General features: G+C 27.4%; 2 protein-coding genes across 2 annotated transcripts in view; one reads left to right on the forward strand and one right to left on the reverse strand.

Annotated features, from left to right (window-relative positions):
- Window positions 1-1,205: 1,205 nt before the first annotated feature.
- On the forward strand, window positions 1,206-3,506 carry Phum_PHUM188680 (sugar transporter, putative; the record flags this gene model as incomplete). Its single annotated transcript, XM_002425215.1, has 9 exons — window positions 1,206-1,356; window positions 1,437-1,621; window positions 1,701-1,897; window positions 1,980-2,043; window positions 2,124-2,249; window positions 2,323-2,534; window positions 2,624-2,902; window positions 3,114-3,195; window positions 3,279-3,506. The coding sequence occupies 9 exons, from the start codon at window positions 1,206-1,208 to the stop codon at window positions 3,504-3,506; spliced, it is 1,524 nt and encodes a 507-aa protein (XP_002425260.1).
- Window positions 3,507-5,044: 1,538 nt separating this feature from the next.
- Window positions 5,045-12,381, reverse strand: part of Phum_PHUM188690 (BAI1-associated protein, putative) — a gene marked incomplete at both ends in the record, with an annotated part of 14,258 nt that continues 6,921 nt past the window's right edge. The window contains 9 exons of the mRNA XM_002425216.1: window positions 5,045-5,142; window positions 5,234-5,442; window positions 5,523-5,856; window positions 5,925-6,246; window positions 6,318-6,707; window positions 6,790-7,006; window positions 9,364-9,500; window positions 10,907-10,958; window positions 11,046-11,321. Coding sequence (XP_002425261.1) covers window positions 5,045-5,142; window positions 5,234-5,442; window positions 5,523-5,856; window positions 5,925-6,246; window positions 6,318-6,707; window positions 6,790-7,006; window positions 9,364-9,500; window positions 10,907-10,958; window positions 11,046-11,321 — 2,035 coding nt within the window. The remainder of the gene's footprint in view (window positions 5,143-5,233; window positions 5,443-5,522; window positions 5,857-5,924; window positions 6,247-6,317; window positions 6,708-6,789; window positions 7,007-9,363; window positions 9,501-10,906; window positions 10,959-11,045; window positions 11,322-12,381) is intronic.

A 12,381-nucleotide genomic window follows, 5' to 3' on the forward strand; every position in this document is an offset into this window, starting at 1 on the left:
TTTTTTCGTGGGACGTGTCACGAAAACGGCTCCTTTTTTTATTTAATATATATTATTTATTCTTTTTGTAAAAAAATAATTCCTGAATATGTAAATTTATGAAATGATAAATAAATAAATAAATAAGTAAAGCTTTAATAAATAACAATGCTTTCCTTCTTTTTTTTTATCATAATAAAACAAATTACATAATTTTTTTTAACTTTTTATAAACTCTTTTTAAAAAAGTTATTTTTGCACATATGATCTCATCAAAAAATCCCACATAAAATAGTTATAATTTTTTTATCCAGACAGTCAAGAAAGAATATTTTTTAAAAACAAGAAATTGTTTCCAAAAAAAAAAAACTCGTATATTTTTCTATTTATTTATTTATTATTAATATAATTAATTTGTGTTTCTTTTTTTTACTAAATTCGAAGACTTCAATCATCTTTTTATAATAACGTAAGTTTATTCTAAACATATAATTAATTCGTTTATTAAATTTTCACAAAATTTCAATTCAATTCGAGAATACTTACAAATTTTAATTTAAAAAAAAAAAAAAAACATTTAAGAAAAGGAAAACTTTTAAATGGTATCAAATCATTTTAAAACGATTAAAAAAAAAATAAATGTAAACGTATGTCTTTAAATTATTATTAATATTTTTTTTAAAAAATAATTTAAGAAAAAAAATAATTATTAAAAATTTTGTAAATTCGTTTAAAATGATACCTGAAAATTTATCAATCAATCAATTAATTTTTTTTTTACTAAACTTTAAAAATTTTTAATAAAAAATTATTTGGATATATTATTAACATTAAAAAAATAAAAAAGATAACGATTTTTACGCATTCTATCGTTTATTATTTGAATTAATTTATTTACAGTAATGTCGATGAACTTATCAGGTACGAAGATGGTAGGGGAAAAAACCAGACACACACACCTTTATTAAGTTAGAGCCTAAAATAGCAGAATAAACGTCGTCCAGTTGTCATTAACACACTCATTTTATATAAGTATTCAATTTGTTTTTATTTTTAAATTTAATATGTTCAAAATGAACGATTTGAATAGACAAAGAAGAAATTTAATATTACCAATGTGGTGAACGTACGAACAAACAAAAGAAATCGAAATTGAAAAATGGATACGTGAGAATTCGTTTGTGACATAAAAAAAAATTTAGTGAAGTTAATAATAATAAATAACAATGCCCAAATTAATAGGAAGACGAAAGGATACATCAAAATATGAAGATTTAAGTGATCATAATGTTGGTCCTTCTTCAATTGGTACATCATCTGGTAGAACCAACGAAGAACCGGATATTGAATTGACATCGGTTTCGGTTATACCCGATGGTTTGAATAATTTTTTTTTTAAAACTACGTAAATAAATTTAAATAACGTAATATTATTATTATTATTTTTTACTTTATAGATACTTATACGGTTACTCAAGCAGTTAACGCATTCGGATTTGGAAAATTTCAAGTGAAATTGTCATTTTTTACGGGTATTTGCTGGATGGCAGATAGCATGGAAATGACCATACTCAGCATACTGTCTCCAGCATTACACTGTACCTGGCACATATCCAGATATCAAGAAGCATTGACAACAACCGTATGTTATCACTTTTCCCACATTTTTTTTTTTTTTGTTGTACGGTTTTAAATATAAAAAAAAAAAATTTGTTTTTCAGGTTGTTTTTTTAGGTATGATGCTATCGTCTACGTTTTGGGGTAACCTTTCAGATAAATACGGTAGAAAAACAGCATTGACACTTTGTGCTTATTTATTATTTTGGTACGGTCTTCTTAGTGCTGCTTCACCAAATTATATTTGGTTATTGGGCCTTAGAGGAATGGTCGGTTTTGCTATTGGTTGCGTTCCTCAATCGTAAGTCGTTAATTTTTTTTTTTTTACAAAAGTAATTAAAGAAAAAATTTAACGGTTTTCTTTTTTTTGGTGTGTTTTCAAGTGTTACTCTTTACGCGGAATTTTTACCAACGAAACAAAGAGCGAAATGCGTCGTACTTTTAGACGTGAGTTTTTGTTTTTTTGTTTTGTTTGTTCTGCCGCCATTACCGACATAAATTTAGCTAGAAATTTTTTTTATTTTTAGTGTTTTTGGGCTTTGGGAGCTTGCGTCGAAGTATTATTAGCTTTATTTATAATGCCTACACTTGGATGGAAATGGTTGTTGGCAATATCAACAGCTCCACTTTTAGCATTTGTGATATGTTGTCCGGTTCGTGTTTATATTATTATTATTGTTGTTTTTTTTCGATAAAAATTGTTATATGTCGTAAATTTTTATATAGCTGCTACCTGAAAGTGCAAGATTTCATGTTGCATCAGGACAACAGGAAAAAGCTCTTGAAACTTTACAAAGAGTCGCCAAAGAAAATGGTAAACCAATGTTACTTGGAAGGCTAGTGGTAGAAGGTACGAGTCCTTCGAGTCAAAGAGGAAGAATTCAAGATCTTTTAGGTCCGGATTTAAGAAAAACTAGCATTTTGCTATGGTTTATATGGTTCGATTCTCTTTTTTTCTCAAATTAATTTCAAAAAATTATTAAATAATAATAATAATAATGATTTGTTTTTTTTTTTTTTTCAAAAGGTTAACTTCTGCTTTTTGTTATTACGGATTAGTTTTAATGACTACAGAATTATTTCAAGGGTCTCAAAATTCAGCTAAAAAAAGCGAATCATGCGCGGCTGATTGTAAAGAATTAACAACAACGGATTACATAGATTTATTATGGACAACATTAGCAGAATTTCCAGGGATTTTAGTTACAATATTTATTATAGAAAGATTTGGAAGGAGGAAAACTATGACTGTACAACATTTGGTTTTTTCATTTTGCGTTTTTTTCATTTTATTCGCAACATCCGAGTTAGTTTCTTTTTTTTTAATGCGTTTGTTGACCGTGAAATTTTTTTTAAATAACCGTTTCATCATTACAAAGCGAAAAATTTTAACCGTTCTCTTCGAATTAAAAAAAAAACTTACCTTCACTTTTTTTTTCCTTACGCTTCCCCTCCCCTCCCCTCGAGTTTCTTTCGAATTTATCATAATTAATTAATTATTTAATTAATTACAGGAGAGTTTTATTAACTGTGATATTATTTGCTGCTCGAGGTATCATTGCTGGAGTATTTCAAGCTGCTTACGTTTACACTCCAGAAGTAATTTTTTAAATTCTTTTTTTCGTTTCCAATGTAGAGACTTAATCAAAACAACAAGTTAATAATAATAATACTACTTACAGGTTTATCCTACTCCGTTGAGATCCGTAGGTGTCGGAAGCTGTAGTGCGATGGCACGTCTGGGAGCCATGATAACACCTTACATAGCTCAAGTTTTGGTCAAAACTTCTTTACTGTTGACCGTTACCGTTTATGGTCTCGCTGCGATTTCCGCTGCCGTCGCGAGTTATTTTTTACCATACGAAACATCTGGAAAAGAAATGAGAGAAACGATACACGGACGTAATTAATAGTTACCAAAAATAAGAAAGAGAAAGAGAGAGAGAGAAAGAGTATTTATTTATGTAAAAAAAATTTCATTTTAAAAATCCTTTTGTCCGCGACAAAAGTTTTATTTATTTATTTATTTTTAAATAATAATAATATTAATAATCGCTTATTAATTTATTTTTTAACAACATGACATGAAAAAAAACCATTATTTTAATTTAATAATAATAATAATAATAGATAAAATAATTTGTGATTTGTTTTATTTAAAAAATAAATTTTATTTATATTTAATTTATTATATAAATTGTTTTATTTTTATTTTTAAAATAAGCGTGATTGATTGATTGATTGATTGATTGGCTAAAAAAGAAGTAAAGTAATTTTTTTTAAAAAGGAATAGTTAAAAGTTTTAATAGGTTAAACAAGGAAAAAAAATTTTTTTTTTTTTGTTTTTTCGTTCCGTTTTATAATTTATGTAAATAAAATTCACATAAAATAATTAAATTTATACACACAACATGTTTAAATTTAAACAACGACGAAAAAACAAAAAAAAACATAATCGATACGACATTTATTGCGCGGAAAAAAAATAATAATAATAATCACGACGCCGGACATTTTGTTTTTTTTTCGTTCACACCGCGTTAATAATAATAATAATAATAATAATAATAATAATAAATAACAAACGAGCTTAATAAATAAACTCTTTTTTTTTTTAAATTTAAACCGAACAAACAAGAAAAACGTGGAGAAAAAAATGAAAAAAGAAAACAAACATGAAAACCTAAATACACAACATAACAAAAAAAAAAAAAACGCGCCATTTCTATCATCATTATTATTATTTAAAAATGAAATTCATATACGATTGAAATTATGTGTAAATGCAACATTTAAATAGCGATTCATTCATGAATGAATGAATGATTGATTGATTGATTGAGCGAAGCAAAATTTCATTCATTTTTTTTTCTCTTTCTCACACAAATAAGCAATTTTAATTCGAATTCGATAAATAATAATAATAATAAATTTAAAATAAAATTTATATATAATATATATATATTTATAAATGTAACGTTTTTAATAATAATAATAATAATAAATATACGAATAGATAGTTAATTAGAAAAAGGCCACGAAGTAGATTTAAAAAAAAAAAAAAATTTTTTTTTTTTTTTTAAGCAGACGACGATTAATTTTATATATAAATAAACGAAGCGTTTTTAAATATACACATTTATGTATTATTATTATTATTATTATTATTATTATTATTACACGGATACGTATGAATAAATAAATTTATTTATTTATTTATAATTATTTTGTTTAACAAAAAAAACGACGACGACAACGACGACGATTTCGATATTTTTTTAAATTCGAATACAGCAAATACATATAAATAATTGAATTAAAAAAGAAAAACACGTTTATTAATTTTTATTAAACGAAAGTTTAAAAGAAGAAGAAGAAGATGATGATAATGATGATGTTGAAGCAGAAGATAATAAAGAAGAAGAAGAAGGAAGAAGAAATGAATTTTTTAAATACTCATGGCAAATCTTAGCTTTTGTTTTTTGGCAAATTCTTGTGCTACTCTATCCCAGGTTCTTGTTTCTAAAATTTGAAGTATCGGATGATCTGGAAAGCAAAACAACAAAAAAAATAATAATAATTATGGTGATGATTGTTTATATTTAAAAAAAAAATGTAATTAATAATGGTAATTCACTTTTATTTTTTTGATGCATTAAATTTAAATCTTGAGTTTTGAGGCCGTGAAAATTATCAACAGACGATGAATTATCAGCAACTCCTGGAATCGTTTGAAGACTTAAAAAAGCTTCTCCAGCAAAATCGTTGGATGTGAGAACGTCGTGATCCATAACGGTAAACAATATCATGGCACCTTCGCTCCGACATTGTTCTAGAGTCACCGAACTGCACATTCGAAATTTAATTATAATTTATTACGTTAAAGAAAATGATGAAATAATAATGATAATAATACTGGAACTCACAATTCGAAACATTCGTCAAACATTGGATTTAAAGTTTTCTTATGAACGTTCGTTTGTTGTTTTCCACAGTGGGAAAAAACTTTTCTCGGAAGGAGTTCAATTATGACAAAAGGATCGCTAAATCCGTTCGGATCCAAAGGTATAACGTCTCTCGCATTTAAAACTTCCACACAAAGTGAATCGTGATTGAAATAAGCTCTCACTGATAAGACTCCATATTCGCTTGTTTCCGTATTCATTTGATCGATTAAACGTTGTTGATAAAACAATAAAATAAGTTTTTCCGTATCGGTACGATGATAAGAAAGTCTCTGTTCGATTTGCCAATATGTGACTGAAATAAATCATTCGCGATAAATAATTTTTAACAATAAAAAAAACAAAAAAAGGATACCTACGTACCTGATTTAAGAGTGTCAATAGACAAACCCTTTTCTTCGGCGTGAAAAAAATCAACTAATATTTCAAGTGCTTCGTATAATCTATCGTAAAATCCTGAAACTTTTTCACCGGAATTAGAATCGATTTGATTTCCCAATTCCATGAGTACCGTATCCCATATATCGGCTAAAGAACGTTCGAAATTTCGCGGAAGCAAAGCAGCATTTAATGATACCAAATAACCATCGAGAAGTTCTAAAAGTGGCGAAATGGCTTCCGACGTAGGTAACGAATCAGGTGACCAAGCCAAATGAAACATGACCTTTTTTAAAGATGGCCTCATCTAAAAAAAAATCAAAAATGTTAGAAAAACTAAAAAAATTTTTTTTTTTTTTTTTAAATGATCGAAATAACCTTGACTCCCATTCTCGACATGATTTGCATTGCTCTTGCTTCGAGTGTCAATCTCGTTTCTTCTAATACTCCGTATAGGGCATCTCTCCATTGGGACGGATTTTCACAATTTGCAGCTTCTACAGCATCTAAAATGGGTTCGACAGATAAAGAAGTTGCGACCATGTTTAAAAATCTTCGGACGTATTCCAAATCGTTAACGGAAATACACATATCGTCGGAAACTTTAAAACCTCCCAAATCTTCGTAATAACCGGAATCTTGTAATTTCTGTTGTACGAGATCCGAATAATATAATGATGATGACGTAATTATATCGATTATGGTCATGACGAAATTATAGGCGGTAAGTAAATTAGGCCAAGCGAGTTGACGCCAAAATTCTTGAATCTGTTTTTATGAAAACAAAATACAATTGAATATAATATCATCCCTTTTTTCAAATCGTTTTTTTATTTCCGTTTTCTTTTACCTGATAAAAGCAGGCGGTGGCATCGATGGCTGACGTACTGTGTCTTACTATTCTTTCACCCGTAACCATTCTGCTCAATTCGAAAGCGGCTTTTATACGATAAAGAGCTTTTATTTTTGCAACGTTTAACCATTGTTCTAAAGCAGGTTCGAACCACTCGTAATAATTATTTATCGTTAATACTTTTTGATCTGATATGTTTAAATTTTCTTTTAAACTGTAAAAAACAAAACAAAAAAAAATAAATTCGTTCTTTTTCCCTCCTCCCCATTTTTCCCATTTTCTCTCTTCCCACCCACCCACCCACTCCTCCCTCCTTTTTCTTTAAGAAAAAACCACTAATTAATTATAAATGAAAATAATTTATATTAATTTATTTAAAACTAAAATTTCTGGTGTCAAAGATAATTTACCGTGAGATTAAATATAATAAATAAATACGTAAGAGTTATTTCCTCGTTTTAGTGTGACGTCAAAAAGTCAAAATTTCTTTTAAATTTTCATCGAGGAAATAATTTTCTTAAATTTAAGAAAAGAGAGAGAGAGATAAATAAATAATAATAATAGTGAGTTTTCTTTTTAACGTCGTGAAACAACATCATGGAAATTTTTTCTTTTTTTTCTTAATATTATTATTACCATTTGAAACGTATTTAAAAAAAAATTTAAGTTATTTATTATTATCATCATCATCTTCCGCCGTTAAGAGATTTTTTTCGCGGTTAAATATTTAATTAAAAACGAAGTTATTTATTCGAAACAAAACAGAAAAAAAAATTTTTATGTTGGTAAAACTTTTTTTTTTTTTTTTTTATAAATACATGTGGGAAAAAACCCGTGAGAAAATTTTTTCTTTTTTTTTATCGGGAAAATTTTTTATTAGTTTTTTATACGGGGAAAATTTAAAATGGTGCACTGGTGTGGGTGGAGGAGGAAGGGGTAGAGAGAGAGAGAGACAGAGAAAGAGAAAGAGAATCGGGTTAGAAAATTAAAAAACGTTTTCCATCATAAACTTTCAACCTGTTGCTTTTCCCATTTTTATTTATATACATATAAATATTTTTTATTTTCCTTCCTATTTGTTTTCTATCATTTCATCTCTCTCACTCTCTCTCGTTTTGCAATTCATCATCACACTTTCTCTTTCTTTTTATCCGTTTATTTAATTTTTTATTTACGATGTTTTCCTTTTTTTTTTTTTTAAATGAAGTTTAAAGTAGTTAAAAATGTAGGCGATGAGTTTTATATCGTTTTTTTTTTTTCCTTTTTGAAAAAAAAAAAAAAAGTTTTTTGTCACGCCCTGAATCCCTCTGGATCTCCTCACGTATTTCCCCCCCCCCCTCGGGATTCTTAAACGTCAAAAAAAAAAAAATTAATTTTTTTTCTTTTTTTTTTTCGTTTAAGTGTTTTGTATTTTGTACTTAAACGGAATTAATTTTTTCCAAGATTCATTTTTTTTCTTTCTCTTTCTCTCTTTTTCTCTCTCTCTCTCCCACATTTTATAATTTTTTTTTTCGAGTCTCGAGTAAATAAACAAACGAGAGAAAATATATACATATTTTTTTTTAATTCAAATAATCCTTTTGTTTAAATAAATAATTTTCCTTTTTTTTTTATTTAAATAAAAAGTTGATATGAAGAATTCGTCTCAGGTGTCGCCATTTTATTTAATTTAACGTTTTTTTTTTATTCAAAGGCATTAACAAAAACAAAAAAAAATACATTTAATGTATTCTAATCTCTTTTTCTCTCTCACACTCTGACTCCATTCTTTTTTTTTTCATTTGCATTTAATTTTACTTTTTTTTTAGTGTTAGTTTTCCTCCTCTCCCCTCCCTTCTCCTCTCCGCTCCCTCGAAACGAATAAGAGACGAAACTTTTTATTCATAATTTAAATAATTTTTTTTTTTTTTTTTACTCCGAGTTTAAATTTTCGAATATGAATCGAATTTTCTTTTTTTTATTTCCTCCTTCACCCTCCCCCCCAAAAAAAATACATTTATATATACATGCATAATAAAAAAAAAAACTTTGAAAGTTTTTACTCCCAACTCCCCAATTATAAATTATTAACTCCACAAAAGTTTTTGATTTTTTTTTCACCCCTAAAAAAATTTAGGTATTTCTCACACGCAATATTTTAAATAAACGACCGTTAATTATTAATAATAATAATAATAACAATAATAATAATAATCGATAAAGTCGAAAATTCTAAATAAAATAAAATTAAAAAAAAATTATTAATTAATTAATATTCTTAATAATAAATATTTATTTTTTATTTTTTTATTTTTTTTATCCCGACAAAACCTTCGGTGACATCACAGAAATTATTCTCGAATCGAATTGAATAATAATAATAATGATTTTTTAAAATGTTTCACATTAGGAAAAAAATTTTTTCGTTTATATTTTACGCACCGAGTTTAAATAATAAATTTTTTTTTGGGGAGGGGGTTTTATCATTCGAAAACTGTGAACCTTCGTCATCTTTTTTTCCCACCTTCCCCCCCATTTTTTAATTTATTAGAAGAAAAGAAGAAGAAGAAGAAGGAAAATTGTATTTCCTACCTGACAAATTCTTGTAGTGCCAAATAAAGTTCAAAAACGGACGTTCCAAATTGTATATTTTGAGCAGCCGTTTGTGATTCGTCTGTTGTTAACGAGGCACAAATCTGTGCAACTTTTGGACCCATATCGTTATTTATCTACGTATAATATGGAAAAAAAAATAAGAATAAAATTTAAAAAAAAAGGAAAAATGAATTTTTTAATAAACTACAAAAAGCTCAATCAATCAATCAATAGTAAAAACAAGCAGGAAATAAAAAGAAAAAAAAAGCTCAGGCGAAAGCTTTTAAATTTTTGAAAACGTCATTCGGAATGCGGCGTAACTCACCCAAAAAACAAAAAAAAAAAAATTAAATGGAAAACATGCGGGAAATTTTTTTTTCCTTTCTTTATTTTTTTCCAAAAAAAAAAAAAAATTTCATGCCTGCTTTTTATTTATTATTATTATTATTATCATCATTAATTAAGCACTAATACGTAAGTAAGCTAAAGCCAAAAAAATAATTTGCGCAATTTATTTTTTTTTTTAAAAAGTTTAATTAGTCAAAAAAAAAAGAATTTTCTTTTTTTTTTTTTAATCCCCAGTAAATTTTAATTGATTTTTGACTAATTAATCACCAAATCAATAAATCAATCAATCAATCATCTAACGGTATTATCATTATTGTTTTTTTTTAATTAAGTCTACCTTGACCTTTGAAATGACTGATTGGACGTCCCGTACAACCTGTGAGAGATAAAATATAGGAAACGTATGTAATAGAACAAGGAAAGAAAAAAAAAATTTTCTTTTTCCAAATGACCCGAGGAAATGAGAAAAACAAAATTTTCTTTTAAATAAAATATCTACCCCCCCTAGATTTTAGTCTAAAATCGATCGTTACAATTAATTTTCACAAAAATTCCTTTTTTTATCTAATTATGATAAGGAAACACGCACGTGTTGTTTAGGTTAAAAATCAAATTACTTTCCCCCCTTTTCTTTTTTAAATGCGGGGGATGGGGGGTGCGAAAGAGGGAAAAGGAACACACGGAATTTTTAAAAACAAAAAACTGTAAAAATTTAATTTTATACCATACACAAAATGAAAAGATGTCTGCGTGCCTGTGTGTGTGTGTGTTTGAAAATGTTTTTTAAAGGGAAAAAAAGAAAAAGAGTAAATGAAAAGGGAAAGAGTGAAAGAGAGAGAGAGAGAGAAAGAGTTAAAGAGAAAGAAAGGATGTTTTTATATATCTAAAAAGGGCCTTTTCCCTCTCTCCCTCTCTCTCTCCTTTTCTACTTCCGTTCCTCCCTATTTCCCGCCATACATTTCCTTTCAATGAAAAACAGGAAAATCGGGATGGAGAGAGAGGGAATGAGAGAGAGAGAGAGAGGACGAAAATCAATATGAGAGAATTGCAAGAGGACGTTATTTTTATCCTTTGTGATGTTGTGGAAATCGGGAGATAAATTTTCATGTTTTTACACACATACACAAATATATATAAATAAATAATAATGATAGTAATGATAATGATAATAATAATGAAAATAAAATATTACCATTTTTTCTAATTGTTTGTAAACGGCGTTGAAATAATGTACGTTGTTGGTGCTGGAAAAACAAAAAAAAATTATATCAAGCCGATGAGAAACAATTTCCAAAAAAAGGAAAAAAAGGAAAAGAAAAAGGAAAATTTACTGTTCGAAAACTGGATTGAAAGCTTGAATTCCAGTTTGGACATCGATTAAAAGTATCGTTACGAGATGAGTTAAAGCTTGAAGAGTTTGATCAATCCTATCAGAATCCGGATGATTGTAAGATGAATTTTCCGCGTGTCTTAATGATTTCGCTTGTACCTGTTCGTACCATTCTGCCGTACCTTTTTTCAATGCCAATATTATTTCACCTCTTATCTCTTTGTGAAAAGGACAACATTTACGAAAAGCTTTCATGTTTGCCAAAAGACCCAAACATCTACGAAAAAACAAAAAAAGGAAATCGTTACGTCACAAAAGTTTTTTAAAACAACGTAAAAAAAATTAAAACTTTAAAATTAAATATATGTAGTTTAAAATCCTTTCCTATATAATAAATATGTAATATTTTTTTTATTTCGTTGTTTGTTTGCTTGTTTGTTTGTTTGTTTGTTTGCTAAAAAAGAAAAAAATTTACTCCGAAATTTCCTTTGAATGACAAAATCTGCGGTTAAAATTGCGGATGATGATCAGATTGTATAAAACGCCTGAGGAAGTTGAAGTAGTTCGCTTCAATTATGAATCCCCCCTTTCCCCCCTACAAAGTAGAAGCACAACGACGATGATGATGATGATGATAATTCCGAGAAAAGCCGCGAAAATTTATAAAGCTCATGTGCGAGGAAAAATATACGGACTGACATGTTGCAATAATAATAATAATGAAAATGAACTTGAAATTATAAAGAAAAATAAGAGACGATAAATGAAAGCTTCAGGGGGGGAGAGAGAGAGAGAGAGAAAAAGAGAGAAAGGGAAAATGAAGAAGGAAAAAAGAAGGAAAAACAGAGAAAACTTAACGTCAAAAAAAAAAGTTTTCAAATCCAAAAGAAAAAAATTTTCGTTTGTTTTTTTTTTTTTTATTTAACGCGAGTTTTACGTAATAACAATAATAATTAATAATTAATAATTATCGATTTTATTGATCGATCGAAAAATTTCGATGAAAGTAAAAGGTTTTATAAAAAACTTTCGTTTAAAACTTTGTTAAAAAAAAAAAAAAAACAAATCCAACATTAACCGCAAACGCGAAATATTTTCCTAAATATCCGCCGCCATTTTGAAAAATTTCTAAACGTTTAACTAAAAAAAACCGCGGCACGCGTAATAATCTCTAATCTATAAAAATTTTTTTTTTGAATAAAATATTTTATTCATAATGTTTTTATTCTTCATTTCATTCTTTTCCATTTTCCATAATTTTTTTTTTTTTGTATTCATTTCGTCATTATTATCTTTCGATAAAACGAAAAAAAGGAAAAATGAAAAACCAAGGAGGG

The sequence above is a fragment of the Pediculus humanus genome, genomic scaffold, assembly GCF_000006295.1.
Source record: "Pediculus humanus corporis 1103172107538 genomic scaffold, whole genome shotgun sequence".
Taxonomy (NCBI): Eukaryota; Metazoa; Arthropoda; class Insecta; order Psocodea; family Pediculidae; genus Pediculus; species Pediculus humanus.